Source organism: Oncorhynchus mykiss, chromosome 17, assembly GCF_013265735.2.
Source record: "Oncorhynchus mykiss isolate Arlee chromosome 17, USDA_OmykA_1.1, whole genome shotgun sequence".
NCBI classification, from domain to species: Eukaryota; Metazoa; Chordata; class Actinopteri; order Salmoniformes; family Salmonidae; genus Oncorhynchus; species Oncorhynchus mykiss.
In genome coordinates this window covers 23085620-23101793 of record NC_048581.1, presented here as the reverse complement: position 1 = coordinate 23101793, position 16174 = coordinate 23085620, and the positions used below count along the sequence as shown (strand labels likewise).

General features: G+C 43.8%; 1 protein-coding gene and 1 pseudogene across 1 annotated transcript; one reads left to right on the top strand and one right to left on the bottom strand.

Moving 5' to 3' along the window:
* Positions 1–39: 39 nt before the first annotated feature.
* On the bottom strand, positions 40–6338 carry LOC110493474 (RING finger protein 122). Its single transcript, XM_021567770.2, has 7 exons — positions 6139–6338; positions 5136–5550; positions 3247–3404; positions 2430–2472; positions 2163–2204; positions 1861–1943; positions 40–1573 (listed from the first exon to the last, which is right to left on the bottom strand). Exons 3-7 carry the CDS (start codon positions 3348–3350, stop codon positions 1453–1455), a joined length of 393 nt encoding a protein of 130 aa, XP_021423445.1. The 5' UTR covers positions 3351–3404; positions 5136–5550; positions 6139–6338; the 3' UTR covers positions 40–1452.
* Positions 6339–7000: 662 nt separating this feature from the next.
* On the top strand, positions 7001–15512 carry LOC110495105 (annotated as a pseudogene).
* The last annotated feature ends 662 nt before the right edge of the window (positions 15513–16174 follow it).

Here is a 16174-nt window from a genome sequence, read left to right as displayed (position 1 = left end):
TTATATACCATCTACTAATCATCCACAGAAGAAGCACCACAGAGAGGATACATATTTTATTTAAAAGCGACAAACGATACAAAATTACAAGATGGGGGGGGTCACAACGTTACGTACATACATACAGGCAAGACTAGCTGTCTATCAGTCTTCGAGGTTATGGACCTGGTTTGTGTCAGAAATGGCACCCTATTCCCTATATAGTACACTACTTTTGACCAGGGCCTGCATAGGGTTTTGGTCAAAGGTAGTGCACTGTGTAAGGAATAGGGTGCCATTTCATACACACTCCTGGATATATAGTTCTGTACATCAGAGAGCTGCTGTAATGTTGGTATTGGACTGGTTTTGTGATTCCAGCCTTTGGCTGCGTTCCAGACCAACTACATTGCAGTCGCTTGCCAGATCTCAATGGCTGCGTTCCAGACCGACGACCTTGCAGTCGCTTGCCAGATCTCCACGCCTGGATAAGTGTTTCACATATCAGCTAACCGCATACGTCTACGCAGTCTATGATGTGGCATAGAACCATTTGTTGCTGCGTGTGGCGCGACTGCAATGTAGTCGGCCTGGAACGTGACCAATGTTTTGACTACCTCAGTATAGTGTTGCCTTGGTTGGAGTTGGCAGTATTGGACATGTTCTGTGTGTGGCACATGGTATTGAATGGCATGTTTGTGCTGGCTTGTATTGTAACACCCCTGAGGTATGAGAGGTATCCATTTACATCAATCCTGATACTCGACCAATGACCTTCTCAGAATGCCAGACGTGTCGTTTGTAATTGGCTGTTTCTGGCAGTGTTGTACCAGGCATCGTCCAATGACGGGGGGAACTCAATATTCTAAAGTGGCTCCCGTTCCTATGTCACTTTCCTCTCATTCTCACTGGAGATACTATTAGTATGCTGCTGAAAAATGAATATTTGGGTCAGGAGTGTCCGTATGGCCTTTACTCATTCTCACTGATCTAAAGGGGGAGGCTAGACGGCAGCTTTATGAAGCTCCACTGCTAAGCTAGGAGGGCCCAATCCCAAACTGACCTGCTGCACCCGAGCCCCTACCCTATCCTTCATTTCTTGCAGGAAGCCCCATTGGCATGCTAGTATGGCCAAATTCCAAACACCACATCCCTCAAGGTTAGAGTTATCATTTTGTTTTTAGGTTCCATTGCTAAACTAGTAGGGCCCGATCCTGAAACACACTCTTGCGCCCTGCCCCCTCGGTCATCGTTGACTTTCTTGACGATCTGAAAGGCCTGGACGGGTGTAATCAACATCCATATACAGTAGCCAAACCCCAGCCATATTGATTAATGCTCAGTCAAAGACTAACACCATGGAAGCCACTTTAAGAATACAATCGACTCTGTGTGATGTCCATAAAATGACCATCAATTCCGTGTAAATGCGTACAGGTGCGAATGGCGGTCGTGGTGGCCCCTGAGGGTCCTTCACACCTCCTCTGGGTCCTGGGGCCCCTCAGTTCCCTGTGTGGGGTCTGGGTGGAGCCTGAGGATGGGTTTATTACACATGGGGCACACGCTACGGATCTCCAGCCACTTCAGCAGGCACCTGGATGGGACACACAAAATAGACCGATTTTCCTCAAAGTGCATAACCTGTTCAAATATTATCGAGATGCATCCTTCATTTTATTCTGTCTGTCCTTCATTCCTTTTTTCCAAGAGCTAATCATTGATCTGACAAGGATGTTAACTTCAAGGAAAGGGGGGATGGAACCAGAAGGATTTATGATGTTATCATGTTAGTTTCAGCTGCCTCTGGAACGTCATTATGACCACAGACGTGTTGACATTTTGTGAGCTCTGTCTATAAGGCGAGCCTGACGGTTAACTCACTTCTTGTGAAATGCGTGCGAACACGGACACACGGCTAGCTCATCTCTGGTCCGAAACTCTTCCAAACATACTGCACACGTTTGCTTTAAGGGCAAGAAGAAAAAAATGGTGTTAGTGTGTGTGGTCACATTTACAAGAACAATGATCGAGTCAACCCGCCCTTAGCACAAAGTTAAATACATCATCTGAGTTCAAACACTCGACACCAGGTTAAATGAAAGGCATTGCATCGCCCACACGGAAATGGGTCAGAAAATGTTACATTAATCTGCATATTGAAATAACAGAATAACACGACTTACTCCTAGCAGGCTCAGCTTCTTGCCTGCCCCTTTAAGAACCACCTATTGAGAACAAAAGAGCAGTTTGTACATATGTTAGATGTAAGGTACTTGACACACACACAGGTATTGGCACAAATCCAAGGTTGACGTAATGGAAGGTTAACTATGAAGACTAGTGGGCGTTGTTTCAACGCACGCTGACGGCAACAGTGTGAAATACTGTAGTAGTAGTTGAACCCTGGTCAGACCCCAGTGCTACATGTGCTCGTGTAGAGAAAGGCCTACCTCGTTGTAGCTGAACTGCTCCCTCGTCCCTTGCTGTTTCAACCTACAAAGAGAACAATACAAAATGGCCGTGTTTAAAGATGGAGTCCGGGAAGCACTTAAGTTGACAAATAAACTTTGATTTACAAATTTGAAACATATTGTGTGAATTGGAATTCATAACATTTCTTATTTGGGGGGGGGGATAACGTACACGAAATGGATGACGTAGTACACAATTTGGCATCACTTTAAAATGTCTGTCATCAACGCAAAGGGTGGCTACTTTGACGAATCTCACATATAAAATATATTTTGATTTGTTTAACACTTTCTTGGTTACATGGAATCATGTAATGTGTTATTTCATAGTTTGGATGTCTTCACTATTCTACAATGTAGAAAATAGTAAAAATAAAGAAAAACCCTGGAAGGAGTAGGTGTGTCCAAACTTTTGACTGATACTGTATATAAATAATATCATAGGCCTATAATATGATATAATACATTATTAATAATAATGCTCTTGAAGCATAGTAAGTGAAGCCTCCATGTGGATAAGTCTACATGTTAATATCCTGATTGCAATGGCAACCAGCCAGCAGCCATCTTTGTTTGGGTCCTTCCCCCTACAGTTTCCAAGCCACAAAGTCAAAATTCACTATATCGTAAAAATTAATGAGCACAAAAAGGAGCTTTTTGGTCTTAATTTAAGGTTTGGGTTAGGCATAAGTTTAGCAGTATGGTTAATGTTAGGTTTAAATTCCGATGTTAAATTGTAGAAATAGGCAGAGTTCATCACTTTGTGGCTGTTCCAGCTAGTGATGACCCTACATACCTGAAGAGGTAGCAGCAGAAGATGAGGCTGAGCATGAAGACGAACAGGCCGATGCCCAGCACTATCACATAGACATTGAGTGGCAGGTGGTAAGTGGTATCCATCTTGCTATGTCCACAGTACTTCTCAAAGTGCTGGAGACCTAAACCACAAGCATCCTGAGAAGAAAAATATATATTTTCACACAGGTTGTTGTCATGAAAGAGGTTGTCAAAACAACAGAGGGACATGAACGAAAACATGTCACAGCTTACCTCACTTACCATATAATGTAAGTGTTATAAATACTAATATGTTTTCCCCTCTCAAAACAGAGGAGCCGGGGACACATCCCCCACATGCAAACGGCTCACAGCTTCTTGTTTACACACCTTTTAAAACAGGAGAGACACTAAAATGGAACGCAGAATCTCTCGCTGGTTCACTTCTCACGTAGGTGTTATAACTAGAGACATATTTATACATGGACTAATATATTTCAGTCTAAATATAGGGCTCTCGTTATAACTGCGTTGCTTATTGTATGGTATTCCTCCCTTAGACATCTCCATTATACCCTCCATGTAGGACACCAGAGCCACCGACATGTGTTTTACTATCTAGGGCTTCATGTTAGAAAGCCTAGTAAGCCTTGTATTGACAATCCAAACGACACGGTCAATATTTGGTGGGGAGGGAGGGGGAAGTGACTGCCTGGTATTTGGCTCCCATCCCACCCGTACTGCTCTGTATTGCTCTGCTCTGACTGGAGCCGAGGCACGTAATTGGCAGTGAACTAAACCAACATGGAGTACGGTGGCTCCACTTCCGTCGGTGGGCCATCTGTTCCACAGACTCCCCTTCACAGACTAGGTGGCTGGCTTGTGGGTTGTGTGTGTGTGTGTGTGTGTGTCATGGGTGGGGGTTGGTTGGGGGCTTTAGCTAGCCTTTTCATGAACAGACACACAACACTCTAGGGACTGAGGCACCATTTGGCAAGACAATGGTAACCAGGAAGCACCACTTCCACCCATATGCCCCATGTGTTCTGTTCTTGTGAATTTGCCTCACCATGGACGAGATGCCCCCTCACCCCCCTCTCTTTGCCAGTCTGTTTTAACGGCCGTGTCACTTCATTTGGAGTGATAGAACGGGTACAGCTTGAGCACAGTGGCAGGGATGGGGTCATTCATTTGACATTGGGGTTAAGGGAGGGGCGAATGGGAGTAGGGGGTCTTAGAATTGAAACATGGTTACATAGACAGTTTATTTTCTCAGATGTAGAATGGACCATATGCAGAGACCGGCTAGGTATTGAATAGCTAAACAACCTCTAGTCGTACCGTTAGTTACAGTTACATGATGGTTGCTATGTAGCCTATATACAGTGGGGCAAAAAAGTATTTAGTCAGAAGTTACAGGTCTGTGAGAGCCAGAAATCTTACTTGTTTGTAGGTGACCAAATACCTATTTTCCACCATAATTTGCAAATAAATTCATAAAAAATCCTACAGTGTGATTTTCTAGATTTTTTCTTCTCATTTTGTCTGTCATAGTTGAAGTGTACCTATGATGAAAATTACAGGCCTCTCATCTTTTTAAGTGGGAGAACTTGCACAATTGGTGGCTGACTAAATACTTTTTTGCCCCACTGTATATATAACTAACTAAACATCACACTGGGAAATTGAATTATTTTGAGTGCCGTTTCACCCTTTCGACAAAACCCAACTGAACCCGCATTCAATTTCGTCATTTCTCAAGCATATCAATGCTTGCAATACAGAAGCCCTGTTAGCAGTAAGTAAAGAGTTGAAGGGAGGGGGGAGTGTTATAGTGGAACACACAGGCTGTGTAAGCTACAGACTGCGTTACATTGACTTGGCAGAAGGTTGGGGGAAAACACTTACCGTTACACCATTGGAATGGTTGCATGAAACCTGACTCCCAGGACTGCAGCAGTAAATCCAGGCCCTGTCAGGAGAAGGCTGGACCTGTATGAGGGCCAAACTACCAGGTTACCCCGATGCCCGGAAGCCCAAAATCAGTCTCTAAACTGGGGCTAAAAGAAGACAAACGAGTCGCTGGGGTGGTTTGAGGTTGTGGTGGATCGTCCAAAAACAAAACCATGAAGATGATCAGAATTCCGAGAAGAAGATTGTGCAGATTCTGGCTGTGCGGTTTTGTCCACTCAGCAATCCATGCGCGACATTCCCAAATCTGGATTAGCTCCCGAGGGTTAGGATTGGGAGATGTGGGATTGGGAGTGCTGCAGTCCTCGTGTGTGCTCCTTCTCCTCTCTCGACATTGACGTCCAAGTGATGACTGTCAGAGAGAGACGAAGAAATCAGTTTAGTCACATGGCTCTTACCTCATGTCAATGTCCACTGGTGAAATCTTCTCTCGACACGGAGCAAAACAACACATTTCCTTTCCTCCCAATCAAAACAACTTGCATTCAGGAGAAAAACAGCTCCATAAATTGCAATCCGGTAAACAACAACTGTCCAGTTCATCACAGTGACAGAAAACCATTCCAAACGACAAGAGTCCCTGCTCTTATTCCAGTGTGGGAGGTATTAGTCCCTGCTTTGTCCCCCTCCAAATCCTTCTGAACAGAGGGATTTTCACAAGCCTTATCCCCTCTGTCTGCCCTCTCTTCTCCTTCTCTTCCTCTACTCCTTCAGGGCTCTGATCTACTAGGGGGGTAGAGCTTACTCTTCACAGCAGGAAAAACATGATTCCCCCAAAACACAAAGGACAGTCTTCTAGCTGGGATATTTTGCTAGTGTGTACGTGTCTGTGTGTGTGTACGTGTCTGTGTGTGTATTTAGGAGGGGGAAGTTCCTACTCTCCCTCTAACCATCTGCTGCTTCGATTGAGAAAAATGTTGAGATAAAGACAGTCTCCCACCTCCAGCTGGCCTGGTCATGGTGGCAGGGTTCCCTCTTCGTCTCAATCCATAATGGTGGTCTAGAAATCTGCCTCGATCCTCCTCTGCTGCTTCTGCTATTGCTGCTGCTGTTCCTATATTTCTGCCTCTGCCTCTCTCAATTCAATACAAGGGTCTCTCTCTCTCTCTCTCTCTTTGGTTTGTAAACAGAGCTCTGGCTGTTGGTCATGTGACCAGTCCTTTGCCTCGCAACTCTCGTTTCCCTCCCCCCTCCCTCTCCTTTGGACCCTCCCCCTCTCCCTCCGTCCTCCAATCCCTGTCTCTCTCCCTCTCTCCCTGGGAGAGATGAAAACAGGCATAGGCAGGAGGGTAGGCAGAGGGGCTTAGACATAGACGAATGAGACGACTGGATACGGTGTGAGGGTTGTGAGTTTCTCCCTCTGTGTGTGTTGGAGTCTTGCAGGAAAGACAGGGAGGGCCCAGTCAGTGACATGTGCACTGCTGCAGTCCAGACAACCAAACAACATCCCAGTTGCTCATTAATTATGTGCTATATGTACGTTGCAACCCAGCAATGCAAAGCCAGGCAGGGTGAGGGAAAGGCCAGCAGCCAGCCCTTTTAGTCAAAACAACAAAACGATCACTGGGCAACAAAACCAACATGGCTACCACAGCCAACGCATATAGGGGGATTGGGAAGCTAGCTCTATCAGTCAAAGCCCTGATTATTTTCCAGTTTTGTTTCTCTTGATCTATAGTCTATATATAAACGTGTTGCTATCATGTTGGTAGAGAGACAGGAGCAGGGTTGGAGAGAGGGAAATACCAAGAAAGGGAGATCAAAAGAAAGCAGAAAGAAAGATAAATACTAGAGAGTGAAAGATGGCCAGAGACATCCCTCCTTCCACCCCCACACGTCAGTCCTGCCAGGCCAACAGGCCTCAGAGACAACAGCTGCAGGATTTGGGCTGTAGGGTAGGGAGCTAGGAAGGAGGATATATGCTTTCCTGGCACCCTGGTTCCCTGGGCCATGTTCATTAGGCACCAAACAGAAGAAAACAGACTAAAACAGCCCTTATGGGGAAAATAACAAATTCATTTCACATGTGAAGGTTGCCTGGGACATGTTCATTTGGCACCAAACGGAAGAAAACAGACTAAAACAGCCCTTATGGGGGAAAAAACAGATTCATTTCACATGTGAGGTATTCCAAAAACACGTTTTCATGTGATCTTATGTGAAGTTAATGTGTTAACACATGGCAACATGAAACTACATGTGAAAACGTGATCACGTGCCGTGTTCCAAAAACATGTGAAATCATGTGTTTTTCTGTCATATTTTTTTTCTAGAAAACCATTTTTTACATTAGCAGATGTCACAAAGTGATTATTACAGAAACTCAGCTTAAAACCCCAAAGAGCAAGCAATGCAGATGTAGAAGCCCAGTGGCTAGAAAAAACTCACTAGAAAGGCAGGAACCTCAAGGGAAACCAGGTTCTGAGTCGTGACCACTCTTCTTCTGGCTGTGCCAGGTGGAGATAATAAGAGTACATGGCCATTATAGCCAGATTGTTCTTCAAGATGTTGTAAAAGTTTAATAGATGACCAGCATCGTCAAATTATATTCACAGTGGTTATAGAGGGTGCAACAGGTCAACATCTCAGGAGTAAATGTCAGTTGGCTTTTCATAGCTGAGCATTCAGAGGTTGAGATAGCAGGTGCAGTACAGAGAGAGAGAGAGGATCAAAACAGCAGATCCGAGATAAGGTATCACGTCTGCTGAACAGGTCAGAGTTCCATAGCCTCAGGCAGAACAGCAGAAACTGGATCAGCAACATGACCAGGTGGACTAGGGAGGGGACGGCCAGGAGTCCTCAGGCCAGGTAGTGCTGAGGCATGGTCTGGTCCTAGGGCTCAGGTCCTCTGGGAAGGGAGAGGAAGAGAGAGAGAGAGAGAGAGAGAGATGGGAGAATTCGAGGAAGCATACTTAAGATCACACAGGACACCAGATAAGACAGGAGAAATACACCAGATAGGACAGACTGACCCTAACTCCCTCGCACATCAGGGAACACTGTGGCCCTGTCTGACGATACCCTGCTCTCCCATAGCATACCAGGGAGGGAGTGACTCCCTGAACCTATCTAATGAGAAACTGTTGTTTTCTTACTAATGAAAATGACCAGTGTGTGGGAGGATACCCTGTTCCCAGATCTGCTCTATAGCTAAGCCCTATGGTCATACAAGTTGGCTATACAGCCCAAACTGAACTGGGACGAGCTGCTATGAAGAGGAAGTAGAGGCTTCCGCGGGATCCGGGGGATTCATTACATTCTCATCATCCTATAATTATGACATCATCATTATCCAGCACAGCTGTATTGTCTGTCGGTCCAAGATGAATCTCTGCTCCCAGAACCAAATCAGCTACTCTGTTCAACGCTTCCACGAGAGTGTAGTACAAAACAAGATGAAGATGTTCAGTCGATATGGACGTTTTTGATTTATAAGGATGCCCTAGGCTCCATTAACATCCTCAAATCAAATTTCATTGGTCACATACACGTGTTTAGCAGATGTTATTGTAGGTGCAGCGAAATGCTTGTATCTGGTGTCCTGTGATTTAAAAATGAGCTGACCATTCTTTTATACCTCAATGGTGTTGACAAGCAGCTTTGGGAGGTTAGATTTGGCATTTGTAGTTTTTCTACCCTCTAGTGGCATGCTATAGGAGAGCAGTGTTATGTCAAACCGTCAACAACTCACTGATATATGAGGATAAATGTAATCCATCACCATGCATATGTAATTAAATAAATGGCATTTTAAGAAATGTTATTTTAAAAGCTTTATGACAGATAAAGTGAAGTAAACATTGATTGCCAATGTTGACTGATTAAAAAGCACTTTACCTGAAAGCTTGGGAGATAGGATGAAACGAAAGATAGATGCAAATCCTGACCCTGTTTCTATCCCATCATGTAAATTGTTATGGCCGAATGTGTGTGTGTGTGTGTGTGTGTGTGTGTGTGTGTGTGTGTGTGTGTGTGTGTGTGTGTGTGTGTGTGTGTGTGTGTGTGTGTGTGTGTGTGTGTGTGTGTCCAGTTTACATGCAATGACTGAGTGAGATGGATTATCAGGTCATGAGGACACTTGTCATGGTTGAGAGAAGGCTTGGAATTCTTAATTGAGTCCCAACTGTAAGTACCATATGGAATTACATACAGTATGCTGATGTTTTAGTATCTGGGTTACAGTTGACAGATGTTCTTCAATTTGTAAATTCTGTTTTTTACAGAATTGTGACAATCAATAAAAGTTCCTTTTGAGTGTGTCAAAGAACATTCCAGAACAACAATCTAACACTATCGGTCAGCATTAGAGTATGAAAGGAAGTTTAAATCATTGATTGTTTGCAAAATGCCACTAATACAAACCGTACTACTCATGGTAGCTTTTAAGCCAGCATTCAGGGCATTCTGATCAAAATCAAATCAAATCAAATGTATTTATATAACCCTTCTTACATCAGCTGATATCTCAAAGTGCTGTACAGAAACCCAGCCTAAAACCCCAAACAGCAAGCAATGCAGGTGCAGAAGCAGGGTGGCTAGGAAAAACTCCCTAGAAAGGCCAAAACTTAGGAAGAAACCTAGAGAGGAACCGGGCTATGAGGGGTGGCCAGTCCTCTTCTGGCTGTGTCGGGTGGAGATTATAACAGAACATGGCCAAGATGTTCAAATGTTCATAAATGACCAATATGGTCAAATAATAATAATCACAGTAGTTGTCGAGGGTGCAGCAAGTCAGCACCTCAGGAGTAAATGTCAGTTGGCTTTTCATAGCCGATCATTAAGAGTATCTCTACCGCTCCTGCTGTCTCTAGAGAGTTGAAAACAGCAGGTCTGGGAAAGGTAGCACGTCCGGTGAACAGGTCAGGGTACCATAGCTGCAGGCAGAACAGTTGAAACTGGAGCAGCAGCACGGCCAGGTGGACTGGGGACAGCAAGGAGTCATCAGGCAAGGTAGTCCTGATGCATGGTCCTAGGGCTCAGGTTCTCTGAGAGAGAGAAAGAAAGAGAGAAAGAGAGAATTAGAGAGAGCATACTTAAATGCACACAGGACACCGGATAAGACAGGAGAAGTACTTCAGATATAACAAACTGACCCTATCCCCCCGACACATAAACTACTGCAGCATAAATACTGGAGACTGAGACAGGAGGGGTCAGGAGACACTGTGGCCCCATCCGATGATACCCCCGGACAGGGCCAAACAGGAAGGATATAACCCCACCCACTTTTCCAAAGCACAGCCCCCACACCACTAAAGGGATATCTTCAACCACCAACTTGCCATCTTGAGACAAGGCCGAGTATAGCCCACAAAGATCTCTGCCACGGCACAACCCAAGGGGGGGGCGCCAACCCAGACAGGAAGATCACGTCAGTGACTCAACCCACTCAAGTGACGCACCCCTCCTAGGGACGGCATAAAATAACACCAGTAAGCCAGTGACTCAGCCCCTGTAATAGGGTTAGAGGCAGAGAATCCCAGTGGAGAGAGGGGAACCGGCCAGGCAGAGACAGCAAGGGCGGTTCGTTGCTCCAGAGCCTTTCCGTTCACCTTCACACTCTTTGTTTGGTATTCTACAAAGGTTTTAGCAAAGAAACAACGATGCTTTTAAGGAAGACAAAAGTTGATTCCACAAGCATGAGACGCACCCAACAGGATAATTCTGGCTCGAAGTCTCATTGGTTTTGGAATTACAATATCTTTGTCGTGGAACCTCTCATAGCCACACCAATGCTGCATTCATACAGTTGAAGTCGGATGTTTACATACACTTATGTTGGTGTCATTAAAACTCGTTTTTCAATCACTCCACAAATGTCTTGTTAGCAAACTATAGTTTTGTCAAGTTGGTTAGGACATCTACTTTGTGCATGACACAAGTAATTTTTCCAACTATTGTTACAGACAAACTATTTCACTTACAATTCACTGTATCACAATTCCAGTGGGTCATAAGTTTACATACACTAAGTTGACTGTGCCTTTAAACAGCTTGGAAAATTCCAGAAAATGATGTCATAGCTTAGAAGCTTCTGATAGGCTAATTGTCATCATTTGAGTCAATTGGAGGTGTACCTGTGGATGTATTTCAAGGCCTACCTTCAAACTCAATGCATATTTGTTTGACATCATGGGAAAATCAAAAGAATTCAGCCAAGACCTCAGAAAAAAAATTGTGGACCACCACAAATCTGGTTCATCCTTGGGAGCAATTTCAAAACACCTGAAGGTACCACGTTCATCTGTACAAACAATAGTACGCAAGTATAAACACCATGGGACCACACAGCCGTCATACCGCTCAGGAAGGAGACGCGTTCTGTCTCCTAGAGATGAACGTACTTTGGTGCGAAAAGTGCAAATCAATCCCAGAACAACAGCAAAGGACCTTGTGACGATGCTGGAGGAAACAGGTACAAAAGTATCTATATCCACAGTAAAAACGAGTCCTATACCGACATAACCTGAAAGGCCGGTCTGCAAGGAAGAAGCTACTGCTCCAAAACCGCCATCAAAAAGCCAGACTACGGTTTGCAACTGCACATGGGGACAAAGATCGAACTTTTTGGAGAAATGTCCTCTGGTCTGATGAAACAAAAATGGAACTGTTTGGCCATAATGACCATCGTTATGTTTGGAGGAAAAAGGGGGAGGCTTGCAAGCCGAAGAAAACCATCCCAACAGTGAAGCACTCGGGTGGCAGCATCATGTTGTGGCGGTGCTTTGCTGCAGGAGGGACTGATGGACTTCACAAAATGGATGGCATCATGAGGAGGAAAATTAAGTGGATATATTGCTTGGTCGCAAATGGGTCTTCCAAATGGACATTGACCCGAAGCATACTTCCAAAGTTGTGGCAAAATGGCTTAAGGACAACAAAGTCAAGGTATTGGAGTGGCCATCACAAAGCCCTGACCTCAATCCTATAGAAAATTTGTGGGCAGAACTGAAAAAGTGTGTTCGAGCAAGGAGACCTACAAACTTGACTCGGTTACACCAGCTCTGTCAGGAGGAATGGGCCAAAATTCACCCAACTTATTGTGGGAAGCTTGTGGAAGGCTACCCAAAACTTTTGACCCAAGTTAAACAATTTAGGCAATGCTACCAAATACTAATTGAGTGTATGTAAACTTCTGACCCACTAGGAATGTGATGAAAGAAATAAAAGCTGAAATAAATCATTCTCTCTACTATTATTCTGACATTTCACATTCTTAAAATAAAGTGGTGATCATAACTGACCTAAGACAGGGAATCTTTACTCAGATTAAATGTCAGGAATTGTGAAAAACTGAGTTTAAATGTATTTGGCTAAGGTGTATGAAAACGTCTGACTTCTACTGTATTTCCTGGTAGGAAAACTAAATTAAATCTTAGAAACAGATTTTTGGGGGGGTTGATCTCAGAATTATGCTTTTAATGTAAGCTAGGATGAATAAAAAAGTGATGAATGTAGGCTTCCACAGTAGCGTTAGGCTAAAGGAAACATTTCATCTTGATTCTACAAGGAGCCATTTGATGTTTGGTTTAATTGATAAAGAATTTTTCAAAAGTCTACACAGAGCAGTAATAACAACAAACAGACTGTACATCATCATGACATATCTGACACATTATGTACAACAACTCAAGTAAGTACCCTTTGGGTACTCTAACAAAAAAATACAGTTAACCATCCTGAAACCAAGGAGCAACAAAAGTGCCAATGTGGGAGTGTTTGATGTTTGATGCCAGGAAACATTTCCAACTAAGCTCTCCATCAAAATATGAATTACGATAAATAATCACACCACAAAAAGGACTTCAATTCTATCTTTAAACCACAGACTAAATCTTCAAGGACAATCAGTCTTATCAGTCAATCAGTGCTTAATATCCCATCCTACAGTGAATGGTGCTTTTTCCTCTTTTGATATGTTTAAACTTTGCTGTAATATACCGCCCATTCCCTCTTAGGCAAATCAGGAGCGTGACCGTTAGCATATCCATTTGGTCCTCCACTGACTCCATGGACGTCTCCATTTGGTATGAGCCCTTCATGGGATTCTCCATCCGGCTGTTCCTTCCTCAGTGCCAGAGGCGGCTTACACGTGTGCCAATTCCACAGAACTTTTTTTAAATGTACTGAGATCTATAGAAAAAAGATGGATCCAGTTGTTTGAAAGCAATTTGATAGTGCTGCCTCTGAAGTATTCAAATCTGTGGGAAAACACGGAGGTAGATGTTTGAATTCAACAACAACAAAAATGTGAAAGGCACTCAGTCATTTGATGTTGGAGAAATCTTGTAGCCCTGTGTCTGTGTAAATTTGCAACTCATAAAATGTAGACAAGGAAGTAAATGAAGATGTTGTTTACAAGTAGTACTGACTAAACAATTGAATCAATCTCCCACTGCTTTATAATGAAACATCAATGGTTTGAGCGTCTGAAGAGCTCACAAATCATTCAAGAATGACTTATTTTTTATTGAACAACTGGTAAATCAATGTTCAGTTTCTTTCCAGCAAGCCCTAAATGATTTACGTGTCTGAAAAAGCCTTAACAAAATAGACAGTGAAAAATCAATCATCTAAGTAACTGAAAAAAAGGCCTACTTGTGTCACAATCGGCTTTTCTCCTCTTTCAAGTATGCAGGTGGTGAAACCGTCTCAAATGATGATAAGGCAACAAATGGACGATCACAAATATGTCTTCAACTTCTCTTGAAACACTCCAGCGTTGCCAAACCTCTTGGTATACTAACTCTCCTCTTTCTAGTAGGCAGTCTTTGATTAAATCAAGTTCCAAGTTCAATGAGCTCAAATGACGATACGGTTGAAAATGTATGTCAAATAGTTCTCCACGTACTTTTGGAATATTGTTGATTCTGATGCTCACTCAACCCTTCAAGAACAGTCTATGGGGATGTGGAATGGTAGAAAGCAAAGGCAAGGTCACGTCATCTGCCATCAGCTAGGCCCCTCCCTGTGAAGGCACCTGCACTCCTTTCTCTGTTGTACTGATGTAACAGGTTTCCGATCTCCCCCTCGCCATTGTCCCAAGAGCAAGAAGAGGTTTGATATGTCTATTTGCAGTTGTCTGGACAGGATGAGGTGGTTTTCAGTCTCTAACCAGAGTGGCACAGCTGAAATTCCCACAGATTGTGGAGGGGTTTGCTAATGACCTATTAGAAGCCATGAGGAGCATGAGTGATGTGGAGGTTGGCATGGTGATTGAAGACTTTGTGGTGGAGGGCAGGATCAGTTCCCTTGTGTGTGACATCATCGTCCCCATTGCCCCGTTAGAGCCATACAGTTTCCCGTTTCAACTCGTGTAACCAGGCTATTGATGATATGCCACCTGAAATGGAGGGCTGTGGTAGAGTCAAAATGGTGGATGGTGGTGTGAACCAAAATGGCTGCCCGTGTCACACAGCTGCCATAGGATATGATGATATGCTATGCCTGCTGTGTTGTGACAATGAGAAAGTCAAAGTGGTAAAAGTCACTGATGTATTGGATAGCGCTCTTTGCTCAAAACACACCCCTTACCTGGCCAAAACCCAGGTTACCAAATGGTTCCAGACCACAATTAGAAAAGCTTGGGGACAGATATCCCACAAGTACGAATTTGAGCTGACATTTCGCAACATAGACGCCCCAGGAGCTCTGATGGTTCTATTCAGATCAGGGAAGGTGATAGCCTTCGATATGGCTCCCGTGGTGAAACTCAAAGACACGGAAGCTTATTTCACCATTTCTCCTTCCACCTCAACTACGAACAACTCCTTGGACACATACTGGAGCCTCTCATTGACCACTTACGAGGACCACTTCCTGAAGTACCTGGCCCATCACCTGCCTGAAAACTCCTGCCACGTTCACTGCCTTGGAATTGTAGCGTTCCTTCACAAAAAGCAAACGGGCCTCACATCACTTCAAAAGTGTTAATTCACTTGCTTTTGAGTAAAGAGCCTTCTGACTGGTACCCTGAACACTTGGCTAGCAGGTTACGTGATATATTGCACTTCCTAGAAAATAGCCTTCAGGGTAGGAAGTTGCTTCACAGCTTTATTGGAAAGCCTCTGGTTCCAAGTGAGATTGGACTCCCTGCTGTATTTAGTGATGCAGAGCCTGTAAACCTCCTCCACCCTCTTTGGGTACAAAATGGCAGCTACACCAAGACTGTAAAGCACTTGGAAGAGATGCTCAGGAACTCTTCCATGCTGATACAGGAGTATTTGCCAAAGCCGAAGGAATGCAACGGTCTGGACAAACCTTCAACTGGTATAGAGTGTTGAACAATTTAAGGTTAATACTGGACAATTAACTGTAAAGAGATGCCAAATCTATAATGCCATTGACATGCAGAGAAGTACATCATGAGGAAACCTGCTTAAGTGGTTTCATGTTAAAATCAGAAGTTCCAACCCGGACCCAAATAACTGCTTATTTGAAAGTTACCTGAAATACTTCAGCATTTTCCAAATGTGGCCCAAAACTACATTGGAAACATTTCAAATAATGTCCTATAGCCTATTTGAAAAAGTGAAAAAAACAAAAAATACCAAACAGACCAGGGTTCAACTGCATGGGAGTATAGACACTGAACAAACAATTTTACTAAGTTACAGTTAAGGAAATCAGTCAATTGAAATACATTAGGCCCTAATCTACATATTTAACAGGACTGGGAGGAGCACAGCCATGGTGGGCCTTCCCACACCCACCAACTTGGGAACTAGGCAGAACCAGGCTCAGAAATACTCAGGTTTCAGCTCTGAGTGGCTGGTCTTTGATTATCCTACAGGTGAAGAAGCTGGCTGTTAAGGTCCCGGGCTGGTATAGTTACTCGTGGTCTGCAGTTGTGAGGCCAGTTAGACAATGCCCAGTTCTCAAAAATGTGCAGCAGTTTATGGTAGTAAAATTAACAATATTATGCACACTCCCTCAATTTAGACATTGTGGTCTTGTGAGAATTGCTTATATAAGAG

Excerpts from the sequence above, each read along its gene's own strand:
- LOC110493474 (XM_021567770.2), bottom strand. The coding sequence starts at position 3,350 with ATGGATACCACTTACCACCTGCCACTCAATGTCTATGTGATAGTGCTG. Across the intron at positions 2,473-3,246 it reads TTCTGCTGCTACCTCTTCAG|GTTGAAACAGCAAGGGACGA; the intron begins GTATGTAGGGTC and ends TTCTCTTTGTAG. Across the intron at positions 1,944-2,162 it reads AGAAGCTGAGCCTGCTAGGA|CAAACGTGTGCAGTATGTTT; the intron begins GTAAGTCGTGTT and ends TTGCCCTTAAAG.